This window comes from Aspergillus mulundensis (assembly GCF_003369625.1).
Source record: "Aspergillus mulundensis strain DSM 5745 chromosome Unknown scaffold_5, whole genome shotgun sequence".
In the NCBI taxonomy this organism is placed as follows: Eukaryota; Fungi; Ascomycota; class Eurotiomycetes; order Eurotiales; family Aspergillaceae; genus Aspergillus; species Aspergillus mulundensis.
The window spans coordinates 1,587,467-1,606,304 of record NW_020797893.1 but is presented as its reverse complement, the minus strand read 5'-3'; the positions used below and the strand labels follow the sequence as shown (position 1 = coordinate 1,606,304).

The following is an 18,838-nucleotide window of genomic DNA, read 5'->3' as shown; positions in this document are numbered from 1 at the left end:
TAAAGTAATATAAAAAGGGTATTATAAATTTTTTAATAATCTTGCGTGCTTAAAAAGGTCTAAATACTTTACTATAAATAATAATAAATAAGTTATAAAAGGGGTTTATAGTAAAGCACTTTATAAAAATTTTAAAATAAAAATAAATAAATTAGTTTAACTAATTTCTAAAATACCTAATTATTAATACTCCTTTTAAAGCTTTAGTATAGTTTAAAATAACCTTACCACCTTAAAATTTTAATTTAATTTACAGCCCTTTTAAATAATTTAAATAATACCCTACTAAGTATTAATATAACTAACCCTAAAAATATTTATTATACCACCTATGATATAATTATCCCTAGGTGCCTTAAATAGCCTAATTCTTCCTATTTTTAAATACTTCCGCATAGTACTTTAATTAATAATAAAACTTATAAAACGCGCAAGGTTATAATAATACGTAAAAAGGTTTACTACCACCCTAATAAAAAAAATAAAAATAATATGTGTATATTAAGCCATGGCCGCCTGCAAACAAGCAATAGCAAAGGCTATAAAACTAGTAAAAATATAAGTAATTTTAGCAGGGTAAAAAATAATAATATTAAAAAGTATATTATAAAAAAGTTAAGGCTATAAAAGAGTTCCTAAATTAATACACTTATAATTATAATTAAAATTAAGCTTATATAAAAGGCAAATTCCTAAGTTATAATTAAAACAGCCAAGCGTACTATGCTAAATAGGATTTTAGTTTATATTATATAAATAAAGGGGAATACCTAACTAATATAATTAATTATTAGCATTATTTTATAATATTAACTTTAAAAAACATGTTATATAAGCACTTGCCTAAGTATAAAGCAAAGGCTAAAGGTACTTTATAAAAGCAAGAAAATACCTTATTAGTAGTTTATTTTATAGCACCTCTAGTAATAAAAATAAATCTAGGCATGTATTTTTATTTATAAAAATACTTTATTATACGCGCATATATTAGCAAATAAATTATAATAATTTATTTAAATTTAAAATACACGCTAATAATTATAAATAAAAAGTTTTTAAAAAAGTATGTGCCTAAAATAAAGATTTAAAAGTATGCTTTAGTACCTATTAAGGGTATAAAAAATAGTTTTTTAAGTATTAAATTTATTATACTAGTTATTAGGTTCCCCGTAGTTTACAGGAGCAAAAAAATTTATATTAAAATTAATATAAAGGCTTATTTAATAAATAGCCTTATAGTAAATATACTTTTAGGTTTAAATATACTAAAAAAACATAAATTCTTACTAAATTTTAATAAATATAAAGCTAGGATTACGGTATATTCTAATATGGTGTTATAATTAATAATAATATTAAGGGTAAATAAAATAAAGGCCCTAAAGGCAGTTTTTATAAATAAAAAAATTATAATATTACTAAACTCACGCCAGGTAATTAACATACACAAGTATATTAATTTATTAAAAAATAGGGATATTATTTTTAAACTAGTTTAATAAAATAAGTTATATTTATTTACACAAGCCTTTTAAAATATATATAATAAAGTATAGGTAATAAATTAAAACACGTGGCTAGTTACTATCTTTTATTATATATATTTAAAAAATTTATATAAAATAAAGAATCCCAAGGCGTATTACGCGTTTATAGCTAATATTAAAAATAATAAAAAGTAAATAAAAATAGCAGACCTAGCTATAATTTACTTATTAAACTAAAAACTATTAGCTTTTAAACTAAAAAGCAAGAACATAACAAGGTTAAAAAACAGTATTATTATTTATAAAAAAAAAATAGGTAGTGTGCTAGCTTAAAGTAATAGTAATAGCTTACCCCTTAATATAAATAAATATAAATATAATTAATATACTAAAGAGTTGCTGGATAAAAATTTACTTTAAGCCTAGCTAAGAAAATAATATAAAGTATTTTTTAAAAAAATATCCCCTATTAAAATTAAATAAAAAAAAAGTAAACAAAGTTTTTAATAAGTTATATGCACAAGGTTAATTAGCTTAAGTAAATATATATACTTTATTAAGTTATCTAGTCTTTATAACTAAGAAAATAATTAATAAAATAAATTTAAACCTGGACTATAAAGTAAAGTTAGCTATAAATATACTAGGTTTACATGCGCCTTTAAAAAATAATATTAAATAATAAGTTATAATTAATTTTAAAAAAATAAATAAAAGGGTAATTCCAGATATTTATTTAATTTTAATATAAGTTAATATTATTACCATTGTAGCAGGCTGTAATTATATTAGTATAGTTAATAAAAAGTTTATATTTTACTAGTAGCCTATATATCTAAATAATTACTATTATATTAATATAGTAAGCCACCGGGGACAGGAGATTTTTAAGGTATATATAATAAAATTCCTAAACTTAATAGCGCACGTGTAGTAAAATATTAATAATTTATTTTATACTTTACACGCCTTTTTAAAAGTATATATAAATAATTTTATAATATTCTTAAAAACCCTTAGGCTATATTTTATATATTTATATAAGTTTTTCGCGTGTTACGTGAAACTATAAATTATATTAAACCTAAAAAAACTTTTTTAGGTTTTTTAATTATATAATTACTAGGCTAGAAAGTCTTGTTACTTGGCCTAATTATAATAAAAAATAAGTTAAAGGCTATACTAAAACTAAGGTTTTTTAAAACGCTTATAAACCTTAATATATATATTAAACTTATTAATTAATTTTCCTAGTATATTCTAAACTATATAGTAAAAGTATAGCTATTATAAGACTATAAAATATTATTAGTAAAAAAAAATTATAAAAGGGCGTGGCCTAGATAAATTTTGCCTAAAAAACTATAATTAATAAACTAAATACTAAAAAAATAAAAGTATTTAAAGTCTTATAATTATACTTTAAGGGCTGTATTATACTAGCGCACCATAATTTAAATAAAGTTATATTTTTAAATATTAACACCTCCAAGCAGCGGGGATTTAAAGTAATACTATTTTATATAAAATATAATAATTTAAATAAGACCTTGCCTGCCTAAAATATAACATGTTTACTAGCGCCTAAAACTATATAACTAATTTTATTTTTAAGCTAGTTACTTTTAAGCGTAAAAAAATAGTATTACCTAATAAAACTAAAAATAACTAGTATTATATAGGCACTCCGCAAAGTTTAGTATATTATAAATTCTAGTAAAAAAGCAGTAATTTACACGGACTATATATTAGTAGTAAATATTTTAAAAAGCATTTTATTAAGCATAACTAGCAGTAACTAGTTAAACCTAAAATTAATTAAAGCCGCCTAATATTTTAAATAAATTACAGGCCTAAAAGTATATTATAAGCCTGGTAAAATATATATTATATTAAATACCTTATTTTGCTTACTATTTTATATAAAAAATAAGGTAAAAAACTTACTAGGGAAAATCTTTGCCTAGCACGTGTTATAAGTAAAACTATTAAATAAGTTTAAAAAAAAGGCCAGGGATAGTTACACAGGAGACCCGCGATAATTTAAGGTGGTAAAAGTTTTAAAAATAAATAAAAGTTTAAAGTGCCTTGTAAAGCTCCTATTTAAAATGCTAAAAGGTATTTTATATATAAAACTAAAAAATAAGCTAGTAATTTTTAATACTTTACATAGTAAAGTTTTATAAATTACACATAATTTAAATAAATATTTAGGCGTAAATAAAATATTAAAATTACTAGGGGGCATTATAATAAACTATATAAGTTATTAAGTTAAATAATATATTAAGCACTATCCAAACTACCTTATAAAAAAAATTAAAAGGTATAAACTATATAAAGCATTGTAACCTATCCTAGTAACACTTAAGCTATTTAAAATAATATTAATTAATTTAATTTTAGCGTTGCCGGATAACAGCTAGTTTAATATAATTATATTAGTTATAAATTATTTTTTATGCTATATAACAGCTATCCTAGGTTATAATAATTAGTTTATAAAATAATAGGCTAATATATTATTAAAATACTTATAATTAAAAGATTAGGGGCTACCAACATGTATTATTTTAAATTATAATACTAAGTTTTTTTTAAATATATAATTAAAAATTTTTATATATTTTAGCATAAAAGGTTTATTTACCATGGCCTAGTATTTTTAGGGTAATAAAGCCACTAAAATTAATAATTAAATAATTAAAGCCTACCTATAATATATTATTACAGGCCTTAAGTTTAGTATTAAGTGGCTAAATATATTACCCCACCTTTAGGTTATTTATAATAGTATTAAATACATGACTATAAATAAAACTTTTTAGTATTTTATATATAGTATAAACCTACACTTTTTAATAAATATTAGCCTATAACTAAAAGGGGTTAAATAGTCTTTCGCGGCTTGTAAAATAATAATAAATATTATAAAATTAACATAAATATTAATAAAAAAGTAGTATAATAAACACCATGTTTTTATATTCTTTATAATTAGCAACTTAGTATACCTCCGCCTTTATAAAAAATATTTAGTTAAAAATATACTAAATAAGAAGTTATTAAACTAGTACAGCAGCTTTTTTAAAATACTAAAGCATGTTAAACCACTTACCTATTAATTAAATTTTTTAGCTAAATAGTTACTATACCCCGTGGTTTTAATAATACACTTAAAAAAGGCTCTAGTTAATAAAAACCTATTTTAATATAAAAAAGGGTTAAATAACCTGGTAAGTGGTAGTACCCTAAATATAATAAAAAATTAGCTAAAAAAATTAAAAAAATAATAACGCGGCCGTCCGCGTAAATTAAAAAAAAAAGGTAAATAATATAAGTATAAATTAAAAATAATAATTATAAAAAAAAAGCAAAGCGCAAAGGAACTAAATACCTAGTAAAGTATATTAAATAATTAAATTATTATAACTATTAGTACTATAAATCCCAGCTATAAAATACTATAAATTTAATAAAAAAGTTTAAAAAGCAGTATGCGGTAAATATTACAAAAAAAAATAAAATATTAAAAAAAGATTTTTTTATCTTAAAAGTGCATATATTATTTTAAGTTTTTATTTTAAGTTTTATAAATCTTTTTTTTATGCGGTATTTAGGCAGCCAGTATTAATATTATTTTATTTATAATTATTTCCCTTTTTATTATTTACCTTTTTATTTTACTTATAATTATTTTTTTTTTTCCATATTCCTTTTTTTTAATAGCTTTTTATATTTAAAGCATGTTTTATTATTTTTTTTACTATTATACACGGGGGTAGTTCTCCTAGCATTTTCTTTCTTACTCACGGTTTTAAAAGTTAGCCTTACCTTACTTTAAATATAACCTTTTACCACTAACTTTTACCCCGTACTTCCACCTTAAATAATTAAAAATTTAAGCTAAATAAGTAATTAAGCCTTATAAATATATAAAAGGCATAGCTTTTTTTTTCCCTAAAGCTATATATAAACATAAATTTTAAGTTAGGCTAAAAAAAAAACCACCTTAAGTAAAACACCCTAAAAAAAAAGCCTAAGGTAATATAATATAAAAAGCTAGCCCCTTTTTTATTAATTATTATACTATTTTTAATATATAGGATAACACTAGGCAAAGCTAATATTAAAAAACTAAAATATATAAAACTAAACTTAATATTTTTATTTAAGTACATATTTTACTTTTTAATTACATGGTAAGTTAGCTACATGCTTAGTTTTATTAAAACTCCTATAGTTTTTAATAAAAATAATTAAGTAAACTATATTACTAACATGTATATAGTAATAATAATAACACCTAAAAACTTTAAAATAAACAGCTACTAATTATTAAACCAAGCCAGGCTAGATATAATTAAAAAAAATTATTATATTAAATACCTAAAAAAAACTTTAAAAAATAGCGTTAAAACTAGTAAAGGCAAACCTAGACATGTTATAAACTACACGCTAGGAAATAGTTAAGTAAATTACTAAGTAACAAGTAAAATAATACATAAAAAAGGTAAACCTGCTTATTAGGCTATAAAAAAAAGTAAAGGTTAATACTATATTATTAAGGATCTTCCCTAAAATATTAACACGTGTTAATATAAATAAGTTATATATTATTTAGCTCTAGGGTGCGTGGAATAAAAAAATAACTATTATAAAGTTAATAAAATATTTAAACTTTAAAAACTAGTTTATTAATATTCTTTATTTTAGCCTAAAAAAATATTTTACAAGCATAACATACTAAAGGGCAAAGCTAACTAGGCCTAATATAATATTAAGGTTTATATTACTAACTACTAGTAAATAATTATAAAAATAAAGGGCATTATCTAGCAGCACTTATAAAAACTTTACTATAAAATAAATTACACCTTGCTAACTATTATAAACACTATAAAAACTATATAAAACCTTTTTAATAATTTTAAAAGTGCTAGTAGTTTTAAACTTTTTAGTCCTAGTTCTAAACTTTTTAGTCCTAATCTTAATACTAGCTTCTTAGGCCCTAATCCCTTTAGTATACTAGGCTAATAAAACACACCTTAAAATAATACTTAGTTTAAGTATTTAAACACTTTAGTAATATTATAATAGCTAGGTAACTAGTTAGCTATTTCTAATATATACTTAGTATTTTTTATAATTACGCGCTATTAAACTATAGAAAACCTAGTAAATTTTTTAATAGTTTACTTAATAAGCTTTACTATAACTTAAAAACTTTATATTATTAATATTTATAGTGTTTGTCAGGACACAAACTACACCTTCCTAATCGGGAAATGGAGGTGTGACGGTAGCCAAAAGGCCAACATGGCTAGGCTTAGGCCTAGCCATCCCGATTCCATGGATGNTAGCCAAAAGGCCAACATGGCTAGGCTTAGGCCTAGCCATCCCGATTCCATGGATGTATCCACTCTCCTCTGGTCACCTGACAACTAGCTTGCCCCACCAACCCGCTAGCGCTCGACGCCTAACTCCTTTAGGCCGCGCCCGGCTCTTGGCGGTCCGGAGCCCTCGGCTCCGGCCCTGACAGTGTTATTAGCCTACTAATACCTAAAAACCTAAAAAAAAAAGTAAAATTAAATTATTATTTAATTACCCTGCGCGGCCTATATAAAAAACACTATTTAAATTTTATATAAAAAAATATTAAGGCTAGTTATTTTTAAAAATAGGCTTTTAAAGTAATTATTAACCATGTTAAAAACATGCCTAAATATTTATTTAAGATAATATTTACTAGTAATATAGCAAAGCTTTTTATAGCCTTAAAAATATTTTATACTAATTATTTAAAAAATATATAAAGTAAGATTTTTAATTTAGTGTTTTATAATATAAAGGTATAAATTATATATAAGCACTTTGCCGCTTATTTTAAATATAAAAAAAAAATAAGCTAGTTTATAGCTAGCCTTTTTATACTATACTTTAAAGGCTATTTATTTTAGGTAATACCCTATTTTTACTTTATTTTACTTTTATTTATACTTGTACTATACTTTAATAACTATTTTATAATTACTTTAAATGCTATAATACCCTATTTTTTTACACTTTTTAATACTATTACGCCTTTTTAATATTATTTTATATTTTTTTATTAAGCTTAACTCCGGTTACTAGCTGCTTAATAATATTTATTTTTTTTTAATTTTTTAGTTTTTAGTTTATATCAAGCTTTACTTTATTAAAAAGTTTTTTTTATTAACTTTTATTTTATAATATTATATTTTTTATTTATTAAGCTTAGCTCCAAGTTAGCAGTTAGCTTTTTTTTTATATATACTATGCTTTTTAACAGGGGGAATATATAGCCACATATAGGCCATATCCCGGGTATATAGGTTTTACCCCGTATTACCGCCCTATTATATAACATAAAGATATTTTAGCCGCTCTGCGGCTTACTTAAAAATCAAGACTTTTTTCATTTGCATACGGTGCAATCTGCTACCACACTTTATAACTTTAAAAATATTATTAAAAAGCCTAAAAATTTAGTATAAGTGTATAGGCTATCTTAACATTAATATAATATTTAAACTTTTAATATTTATAACTAATATATAAATTAATTTAACGCCTTAGCTTTTTAATAAAAAGTAAGAAAAAAAACTACTTTACACGCCATGTAAATTATTATAATTTTTTAAGTAAATATTATAAATTAAATTAACTAAAGTAACCTAACCCTTTAAAAAAATTTATTTTAATATTTTTATTTTTAAAGTATCTTAAAATAATATAAAATACACCTTTTATTTTTTAAATAATACTACCTAAATAAAATAAATAATACTATATACTAAAAAAAATAATTACTAGCGTGCTGTTTAATTACTTAACACCTATATTTTTAGGTAATATAGCCTTTATATTTAGTTTTTTTATATAAATAATAAGATATTATAACTTTTAAATAACTTTAAATTTATTAAAAAATAATAAGGTTTAGCCTTTAAAACTATTATTTTTAATATACTTAAATAAAACAGCGCAAGCAAGTAATTAAAAAAAATTATTTTATAAAAAGTTAAAGTATTTTTATTAGCTATTAATATACCTTAAAATCTTATATTTAAAGCTATAAAAGTATTTATTTATATATTAAATTACATGCTTATAAAAAATAAAAAAAATAAATAATTTATATTACTTTAAAAGTTTTAAATGCTAATAAGTAATACTTACCTAGTAAATATAATTAATATTTTTAAGTTTAAATTACTTGCTTATTAGCAGCTAAAAATCCCTAACTTTTATAAAATAAAGCTAAAAGCAGCTATTAAATATTTTTATAAATATAAAAAAGCTTATAATATTTAAAAAATTTAAAACCCTCGTGCTAAAGCCACATAATATTTAGTTATTTAAATAAAAAATATAGTATTTAATAAAATAAAAACCTATAATAAAAATAACTTAATTTATATAACTAGTTTAAGATACACTATCCTAGTATATATTAATAAAAAAAAAAAACTAGTTAATATACTATTTTTTATTAGCTTTAAAAATAATTTTTTTAAACTTAATAATAAAAATAAGCTTACTCCCAAGCCTAATAATATAAAAATAAGTAAGAATAAAAAGGTTAAAAATAATAAATTTTATACTAAAATTAATGCTTAAAATAAAGCTATTTTTAATTTACTTAGTAATTTAATATTATATAATAATAAAAACCTTATAATTTTACTTACTTTTATTACTAGCCCAAGCTTAGTAAGTATTATAGTTAATTAAAGCTTTTAAACCTATAATAACTATAAAATTATTTTAATAATACCTAACTAGGTAATAAAAAGCAAGAAAAATAAAAAAATTTTTAACTTTAAAAATAATAGTGCTAGAGGGCTTTTATAACCAGAAAATAATATAAATAAAAATAATAATAAAAAAGAAATATTAATACTACTTTTTTTTATTAAATTTAACCTAAAACCATATAAAACTAATACAAAAAAAGGGGAATAAAATTTTAATTTTAGATTTTTAACTATGTAAGTTAAATTAAATAAAAAGGCCTAATATAACTACTTATATTAAAAGTAAGATTTAAAAAATTTTATAAATAAAAACTGCCTAAGATAAAGGCCTTTTTTTAAAGTTTTTTATATTAAACTTTTTTACTAGCTAGTAAAAAACTTTACTAAATATTATATTTTTTTTTATTTAATAATTTTTAAGCCTCCCGGACTATTGCAAGAGATACTAAATAAAGTTATTTATTAAAATTAACTTTAAAAAAAACTAAAAAACTAGGCAAAACTTATAAAGTATTTATATAAAAACTAGTTTATAAAGGCTATTAAAGTTAAATTTAGTACTTTTAAAAAACTTTATACCTTTAAAATTATTTTTATATTAAAAAGTAAGATTATTATACTATTTATATAAATATTTAAATATAAATTTAATATTACTAGTTATTTAAATAAATTTAAAGTGCGCCTTTATACTAAAAAAGATTTTTAACTTAGTAATTATATTAATATTATAATAATAACTTTTATTACTTAATTATTTTAACTTATAATAGCGCTTGTTGCTTATTTTAATTTTAATATTATTTAATTAAATATTATTAACACCTTTATTTAAAGCTTTATAAATAAAAAAATATATATTAAAATACCACCCGGCCCCTGGCGTGTTAAAAGCAAAGTATTTAAATTAAATTAACCTTTATATAGCCTTAAATAATTACCATGTATTTAATAAAAAAAAATATTTTTAATACTTTTTAAATATAGCTTTAAGCTAGTGCTAAAAAAGCCTTATTTTTATATTATAAAGTATTTTATAATTATTTTTTTTATTAATAATATACTTATTATAAGTAAAAGATTAGCCAAAGCTAAAAAAAAGGTTATTAACTTTATTAAATATATAAAATATATATATAAATTATAAAATTTTAGTAAAGTAAAGTGGTTTTTAAATATTAAAATTATTTATAATTATTATAATTAAAAAATTTAATTATTTTAAGATTTTTATATTAATAATTTACAGGCTAAATATAACCTTATAATACTAAATAAAATATTAAAAATACTTTTATTTATTAAAAAATTAATACCTGCGCCTTTAAATTATATATTTATAAAGTAAAATATTTTTTTTATATTAATAACTTATTAGCTTATTTTTTATTTTATTATAATAACATGCCTTAATACTTTTAAAGTAACTAGTAAGCTTGCTTAGTATATAATATAACTTATTAAAGCTTATATTAAAATAGCTAAGTATATTATTTAATATTTTATTATTATAAAAAACCTAGAAATTAAATACTTGGCTAATATTAAAAAAATTATTACTATAATATTTAATACTTTTTTTAGTAATAATTTTAATTAATATAGCTTTAATAAATAGCTTATAAAGTTATTTAAAGGTCTAATTAATTAAAATACTTATAAATAAAAAATAGTTACTATTTTTATTATTAAAGCTAAATTACTTATTATTACTAAGGGAGTAAAAAACCTTATATAATAAAAAAAACCTTTTAATATTATAAAGTTTAATTTAAAGGTTAAATTATATTTTTTTTATAATAATACTTAAATTATATAATTACTTAACTTAAATAACCTTATATTTATTATATAACTTTAATATATTAATATTTATTATTACTAGCTTCGCGAGAAGTATTAAAATAAAAAAATTAAAATTAATTAAATAAAAATAAAAAATTAACTAGTAAATAAGTTTATTAAACTTTTTAATAACCCATGCTATAAAATATTTATTTACTAACTTAGCCTTATTAAAATTAAAGTTATTTTTAATACTTAATATTAGTATTTTTATTTTTTTAAACGCTAGGGGGTATATTAAATAAAAGGTAAAGATTTTTTAAATTTTCGCGGTAAACTTAATTAAATAACTTTAACTAACCTTTAAAAATAAAAAAAAATTAACCTTTAACTTTAGCTAGATCTTATAGCCTAATTAAAAAATAAAATATAAAAAAAAAATAAATATAGCTTAAATTCTTTTATATTTAGCTATTAAACTTTTATATCCTTATTTATTTTAAATCCTAAGAAATCTTATATTTTATTTACCCCTTAATTCTTATCCTAATCTCACATAACCAATTTCTGCCTGAGGCATCCGTAACTCCGAAAGACCCTCACTCGGGCGAGGCTTCTCACATAACTTACCGCATCTGGAAGCTTGATCCGGGGAAGGTGCACAACTCCCTCCATTTAATTCCTACTCTCGCTTAAGACATGGAGCCTTCCTCTACGTTTCCAGATAATGCAAGCTGCGACACAAATCGGATGTCTTTCTTGCCCTTCTTACCCTAACACCCCCATCGAGAAGAACACAAATAGATACAACGCTCGAAACTACCCCAACACCTAAACCCAGAACCAACACCACCAGGAAACCAGATGGAAAATATCAACGCCGTCCTAAAAAAGACATGAAAAGCAACAAACACCCTCACATGCTCCGTCCCTTACCAAACACCGAATCAAACCAACGACGCCCCAAAGTAACCGCCCAACACCATCATTACCCACCCAATGCAATGCAAAACAAAATCACCCAAGATAAAGCTCATCAAGCGCCATCCCACAGAACTCGCGATAATACTCCTCGCCCTTCCACCCGCGCCCCGGGTTCCTCAAGCCCACGGTATCCCACCCCTCCGCGCGAAGTCTCGAAATCCGGTCCGCGATACCCTCGCGTCTGGACGACGAGACGCCGCTATCTTGCGTATATGAAGAGTTCCGGCGCGAGGAAGTGCCGTCCTTGACAGGGCTAAACGACCAGAAGGATGCGGAGCGCTGGAAATTCCCGCTTCGGCGGGATGTGGCGCGGGCTTGTTGGAGGGCTGTGACGTCCTGGATTTGAGACTGGAGATGTGTGATTGTGCTGCTTATTTGGGTGTGCAGGAAGGAGAGGGAGGTGTTATAGGCGTGGATGTGTGCGTTTAGAGAGAGGGAAGGGGGAGGGGGAGGGGTAATAGTGTTTCGCTTAGACGGATCGGTATTGAATTTGGAGCAGGCGATAGGGAGAGATGGGAGAGGACGTGCCCGTGCTCGGGTACTAAGTTCCATTGCGGCTGCAGCGTAAGACTCGCTCTGTGGGGTCATGAATGCATTTGTATTTTCCTTCCTATGGTGGTTATCAAGGGATGGCAGGAAGAGCGAGAGGGGTCTAGCGGTTTTCGACTTGCGGACTTGTAGGGGCGAAGGAACAAGTGGTTGACCCTGACCTGGATCTTTCTCGTCGAGGATATGGATAGCCTCGAAGTCTTCACTGTCGACGCCGAGCTCAAGACTGATGGGATCCTCACAGTCCGAGTCTGCTAGGAACGGGTCGTCGTCAGGACAATCGAGGGTCCTGTCAATGAAATCCGTGATGCTGGTCACGATGGTATCGGCCGGGGAGATTGATCTCGATCTTGACCTTGAGCCGACGGTTGACGCGTATGGAGTAGGCGTAGAAGATGAAGACGGGGAGGGCGAGAGAGAGGGAGATTCCTCCGGATCTTCACCAACGGCGCTCAATTCAATCCCAGTCTCACTCCCGAAGACGTCGTCGCTATCCCCACCCTTGTAGCCCGGACCAAAGTCGCACTCAACCTCATCATGGGAGGCAAACCCAACCCCCGAATCTCTCCGCACAAGCACCGCTTGCCCAAGCTCAACCTCAAGCTCACTTTCCACCTCAACCTCCACCGGAAACGCACTCAAACAAGCCGCAAAGCACCCCAACGCCTCTCTGAGCAGCGGCACCTTCTTACTCGAGTAATCGTGCGCGTACAAACCCATCGCCTCGTAGCAAATAGCGCTGTAGAAGTGCAAGTAGAGTTTGTAAATGGAGTTAATCTGCAAAGGACCCATCCATCTCGTCAGCATCTTTCAAATAGTCCTAGGAGGTAGGTGATTGGGCACGGGAACGTACAGGCTCCCTCGCCCCCGCGAGAATAGACGACGAACGGGCGAGGCATCGTTTGTACTGCTTCTGGACGTACAGCAGCTTTATTTCTCGTAGGGCGTGACGCCATTGGGTGCGTGTGAAAGGGGTCAGAGGGGCGTGCGCTGGTTCGAAGAGGGAGGATTTAGCGGCGATTGTGATGGATGTCATGGTTGGTGTTGGCGTTGCATCGTGCGAGGGTTGATGGGCATATAGAGTTGGAAGAGGGGCGAGGAAGACAAGGATGAGCGGGCGAGTCATTGACTCGAGTTGACGCGTTGACTGTCATGGCAACAGCGCGTCTGATGTCTAAGTCGCGTTGAGCAGATATACTACTCTTGAAGTGAGCGGGTTTCAGGGTCTCGGTCTAGCCTCAGAAACCTAGGTAGAAGTGCCAACCAACAATTTCAAGTCTGCCACCAAGGCAGGATTGCTTGAATAAAGTATAACTAGTACCTAACAGAGATACTCCCAAAATACCTCCTCGCCAACTCATCCTGCTGTCTCGCCTTCTCATCAATCTTGCGATGGCTGAGAATGCCTTCGCCGCTAACAAAGTCATCAACGAAGTCCAGCGGAATCCACTCAAAATAGACGTTCTTCACCTCAACACAATAATTCGACTTCTCCGACCTGACAGCGCTGCAGAAAGCTTCATCGACAGCCTTAACGCCCTTCACCTCTTCGTTCTGCCACGACCTCATGAGCTCGGCTGGGTCGTTATCCTCATGCTTCGAGTCGTCTATGAGACCGTTCTGCCCATTAACCTTCTCCAATTCGCTTAGTACGACGATCTTCGCGTTCGGGGAGACATGCTTGGCGGACAGCACGGCAGGGAGAGAACCGGTTTTGTTGCTGACGCCGTTGGAGATGGAGATGCGGTCTGCGCCGAGGAGAACCATGTCCACGTCTTTTGCGGCAACGGCCGCAGAGGCGTCGGTGTAGATCTGGATGCGGAGATGCTTACTTGGATCTTTGCAACTGGCTTTGAAGTTGGAGAGGATGGATGATGAGATGCTCACGCCTTCGAATAGAGGGCGAGATTCGAGAACGCGCAGTTCGAGCGTGCCGATCTCCAGTGAAGCGAAGGCTTCCACGATGCTATCACGGATCGTTGAGCTCGCGGACAGCGGCAGGATCGTGAGCTTGTCTCTTGTCTGGTAAACGGACAGGAATTGCTCCTTCACATAGGTCACAAAGGTGTCCTTCACTAGACCAGCGCGACTTGTCCGGCCCTTCAAATGGTGATCGATAATCGTGAGCATACGCTCAAGCTTCCACTCCGCATCGGAGTCGATCCTCTCAGAATCCATTCTCCAAACCTCCTCCATCTCCTCCAATATCGCAAGGAGCGCATTCAGCGTCGCAGTGCCCATACTCTCCCTCCCATTCTTCACAACATGCCACGCAGCCATTTGCACATCCTCCCACCACTTGGCACCCCCCATCCCATCCCGCATATGCTCAACGACATCCCGAAATACCCGCAACGCAATAGAAGTCAGCTCATGCGACCCGCTCTCATGGTCCTTCTGCAGCTTCTCCAGCCCGCGCCGCAAAGTCTTCCCCGCTTGCTCATTCAGCTCGCCCTCCAGCCATACCCGTCTCAAACTCTCCCTGAGATGAGGAACCTCACTATCCCCCTCCTTCAGCCCCTTCCCACCCAACACCTCCGCCGGATCATACCACTCCCACCCCTCATGCTCCCAATCAAGCTCGATCGCGCTGTCCCGCCTCAACCCCACCGCCGTCCCCTTAAGCTGGAACGCAAACGGGTGGATCGTCCACTCGCGCTTCACGGACTCATCAACGAACGAGAACGGCTTCCCGACTCGCCAGAATGTCGCGGAGGATGGAGTGATGCCTGTTTCTTCCGAGAGCTCGCGCCATGCGGCTGTGAGGGGGTCGGCGTCGGAGCGGGAGATTGTGCCGGAGATCGGGGCGATGTGGTTTCTTCGTGGTGAGCTGCGAAGCCCAGGGGTATAGAAGAGATGAGCGCTTACTTGTATGTACTCACTTTATCGCTCCGTCGGAATAGGGCGACCAGGGGCTGGTCGGATATCGAGGTTGGGAAGTGGAAGATGAAGGAGGAGACGACGGATCGTCGTTCTAGGCCGTCGTGGGTTTGCCCCGCCATTCTTGGTGTGGAGGACCCCGCAGTTCTGGGGAGAAGACGTGAAGGTGTGGATGGATAAGGGTGGGCTTGGAGCACTGTTTTTATCTTCAATGAATTAGGCCAGCTGTGATGATAGTTATGATAATTCATCTCATGAGAAGTGGTGTCGGATGTTCCGCTGAGGGATACGTAGGTGACATCATGACGTAACCTTGGATTGGATGCATTTGAACTGGCGGCGAAGTTCTAATGTGCCGGGGTAAAGAGATCCCAAATCTGTCTGAATGCAGGAGATAAACGAGCCTCTAGGGGTAAATCTGGTGATTGCTACGATCTTGGCTTCCGAGCATGGCTGAAGCATGCGCAACCGATGAGGGTGTCCCGGCATGATATAACACTGTCTATCCATATATCTGACTGATCTATACGTTGCAATCTAGCTATCGAGCAATTCCGTAGACCTCATTATCACAAAACCGACCGTAATCCATGTCTATTCAGCCTTTGGAAGCATAGTCCTACAAGGACGTGTATACACAAGTTCCTGCGAAAGAAAGAAAAAGACGTGCAATCAAAGCATGTAGCAAGCAGGAATTACCACCACTTGACACTCTCCAATTCCAAGCGAAAGCCCGATCCTCGCAGTTGATAGAAATACCGAACCCCTCATCCCCTCGCTAGGTATTCATTCTGACTGTTTGATCACGAACATGACGTAACCGATTCCGGCCGTGCCTCCAGCCTCGCCTGCTTAGCCCGCTTCATTGTAATCCTCAGAGGCTCAACGTAGAAGCAAAGGATCTGCTGGTCGAGGCAGTGGGCACATCGCGGTGTCTGGCGATCACATTCCTCGCCCGACATCTTGCAAGCGCGACAGGGGAACGAGCTCTTGGTGCTTTCGTCCTCCACGGGTTTCACGCTTTCTTCAACATCAGGAGGCGGGGTATTCCGGCATGACCAGAGCCATTTCGACAGTCGGAAGAGTATACAGGACTCGCACGCGGAGTTATTCTGGGTAAGGGCGCAGTTGGTGGGCTCGTGGGGGCGGACCGGGTGTTCGGCGGTGGTTGCCATTGTGGGCAGGCTTTTTCTCGACGCTGGACGGAAGCAAGGATTAGCGGTGACCTCAAAAGACAGAGAAATGAGATGCGTAGCTTACGGTTTAAATAGGAGGATTCCTTCAATCATTCCCGTACGGCGTCCAACGACGGCTGAGTTGGCAGGTGTAGCTGGTGGGAAGCTGGATAGAGCTCCCCATACCAAGTCCAGAGCAGCCGTAGGATATCACTGCGTCACATAGGGAAGTGACGCTAAGGTTGAGGAGGATGGAGAGGAGGAAGAAAGAGAAAGGGAGAAGAATTACCCCTTGCGTGAATTCTCCGACGACGTGTCTGGTTGGAGACTGGAGTGTGGCAGGCTCCAGCACCTTACATGCGGGCAGCTGCCCTGGAATCACCGCAGGAACGCACAGACACCGGGCAACGTCAGACCACATCGTGGCCCAAAAGGTCGGATTTAAGTTCCCATGCTCGCTTACTGGAACAAAAGAGAGACAAAGCGGACCGAAACAAGGAAGGGACTCGGTCAACCTTGGAAACAGGAAGATGGCAGGCGACAGCGCAATAGGCCGGATGAAGTCTCCGGGGTCGAGGCCACCCCGCACTCCACCACAAAGTACGAGGCCACGGCATGAGCTCTAGCTCTAGCTGCAGAAAAAGAAACAAAGTCCAATATAGTGGATAGTTGGCCGCTGCCTGGTATTAATGGCACGAGCTATAGAACAAGTGATTGTGTGGAAGTTTCAATGAAGCATTACATTCCGTGTCTTAATATATCATATGTTACAACAGACCATGTTCTTGAAAGTTAAGGGATCAAACAATATTTCACACTTCATGACCCTCACATCAGGAACCAAGCATGTCAAAACAACCCTAGGGACACATATAACCGAGAACGACAGTTGCGAGGATAGGATTTATAAGATAACGGTCAAGTACCGCAACGTGCCGCCGAAGGGCAACCTTGCAGGTTGTGGCCCAGGGGTTGCACTATCTAAAGGTAGCATGGCTGCCTCGTGGAATATCCCTTGGATACGTGTTTTTTGCTACGTGATGTCTCATGCCGATAGGTATATTTGAAAATTGCAATGTCTCACAGTTACTAGGGTCCTCGGTCATCGATCCGATCAAGCTTCTATCGCGTACGTGAACCTTGTGTTCGCTAGACTCGCATTCGAAAAAGCAGACTCATGAGGTTCCATAATTCGACATGCCTGCTCCCTCGACCGGCAGCTGTTTTAGACTCACACGGGTTTGTGATTCGAACCATCAACGTCATTCGAAGATATGAGTCGTTGGAAATCACGGATTGTGCTTGGTGATGTTCCTGGTAAAGTCTAACTTGACTCATCATTCGTCTTTATAGAGCCTTTCCTTTTGATCTCGCAACTCTCACAACTCTGCTCTCTACCAATCCTGCAACTGCTTCAAATTTCTCAACCAGCGCACTCGTTAAGAACGGCTCTTTCAACATGTGCTTCAAAATCCTAGCCAGGCTTTTCTCCCGCGAAGAGAATCGAGAGCAGTTCATCGACCATTTGGAGAGGAGATGGAATTGCCTTAAAATCGAATGGCTTCGTGCTTCGCGCTATAAAGAATCTCGGGAGTTCGTTGATTGGTATGAAGATTCTACAGAAGAACTCGTTGCTACACTGCAAAGAAAGCGCCGCCTAGAACAATCCGGCAGCGATTCTTGTTCTTATGACAGGCTGCCTGTTGATCAAGCTTACACTACGCAATATGAGTCCCCGAATCAGATGGATCCTCCACCAAGATACCCGGGGATTACGAGCTCGACCATAGAAGCGGACCGCAAACGGGAAATCAATAAGCTGGGTGCTGAATGTCGTGAACTCCAACGCGACATGTTTGAGAGATGGAAGAGATGGCAGGGCTCGAGAAAGGATGCGGCCATAAAGCTCCACAATCTATACCAGAAGGGAGTGGACCGGGAAGGACGCCCCCATCGGTGGTATAAAAAAACCGAACTCTGCAGTCGAAGTGGCGGTTGCTGTGGGCGTACTTGTGGCTGCTGTGAGAAACCCCTTGACCAGTTCTACGTCCGATCTGGTGAGCACAAGGAGCTCGTGCACGTCTATGGCCACTGTACTGCGGAGTGTGCTTGTTGCATCAAGGAGCATGGTATCTACGAGCCGGATGGGCGCCTTCCTCAACTGATGACTGATTTCGACCACGGTCAGAGAAGGAAC

General features: G+C 32.4%; 2 protein-coding genes across 2 annotated transcripts; both read right to left on the bottom strand.

Moving 5' to 3' along the window:
* Positions 1–12,070: 12,070 nt before the first annotated feature.
* DSM5745_05835 (uncharacterized protein) lies at positions 12,071–13,622 on the bottom strand (the record flags this gene model as incomplete). The annotated part of the gene is made up of 2 exons (XM_026747851.1): positions 12,071–13,363; positions 13,440–13,622. The coding sequence occupies 2 exons, from the start codon at positions 13,620–13,622 to the stop codon at positions 12,071–12,073; spliced, it is 1,476 nt and encodes a 491-aa protein (XP_026603683.1).
* A 278-nt stretch (positions 13,623–13,900) lies between these two features.
* Positions 13,901–15,588, bottom strand: DSM5745_05834 (translation initiation factor eIF-2B subunit family protein; the record flags this gene model as incomplete). Its single annotated transcript, XM_026747850.1, has 2 exons — positions 13,901–15,404; positions 15,455–15,588. The coding sequence occupies 2 exons, from the start codon at positions 15,586–15,588 to the stop codon at positions 13,901–13,903; spliced, it is 1,638 nt and encodes a 545-aa protein (XP_026603682.1).
* Between the last annotated feature and the right edge of the window lie 3,250 nt (positions 15,589–18,838).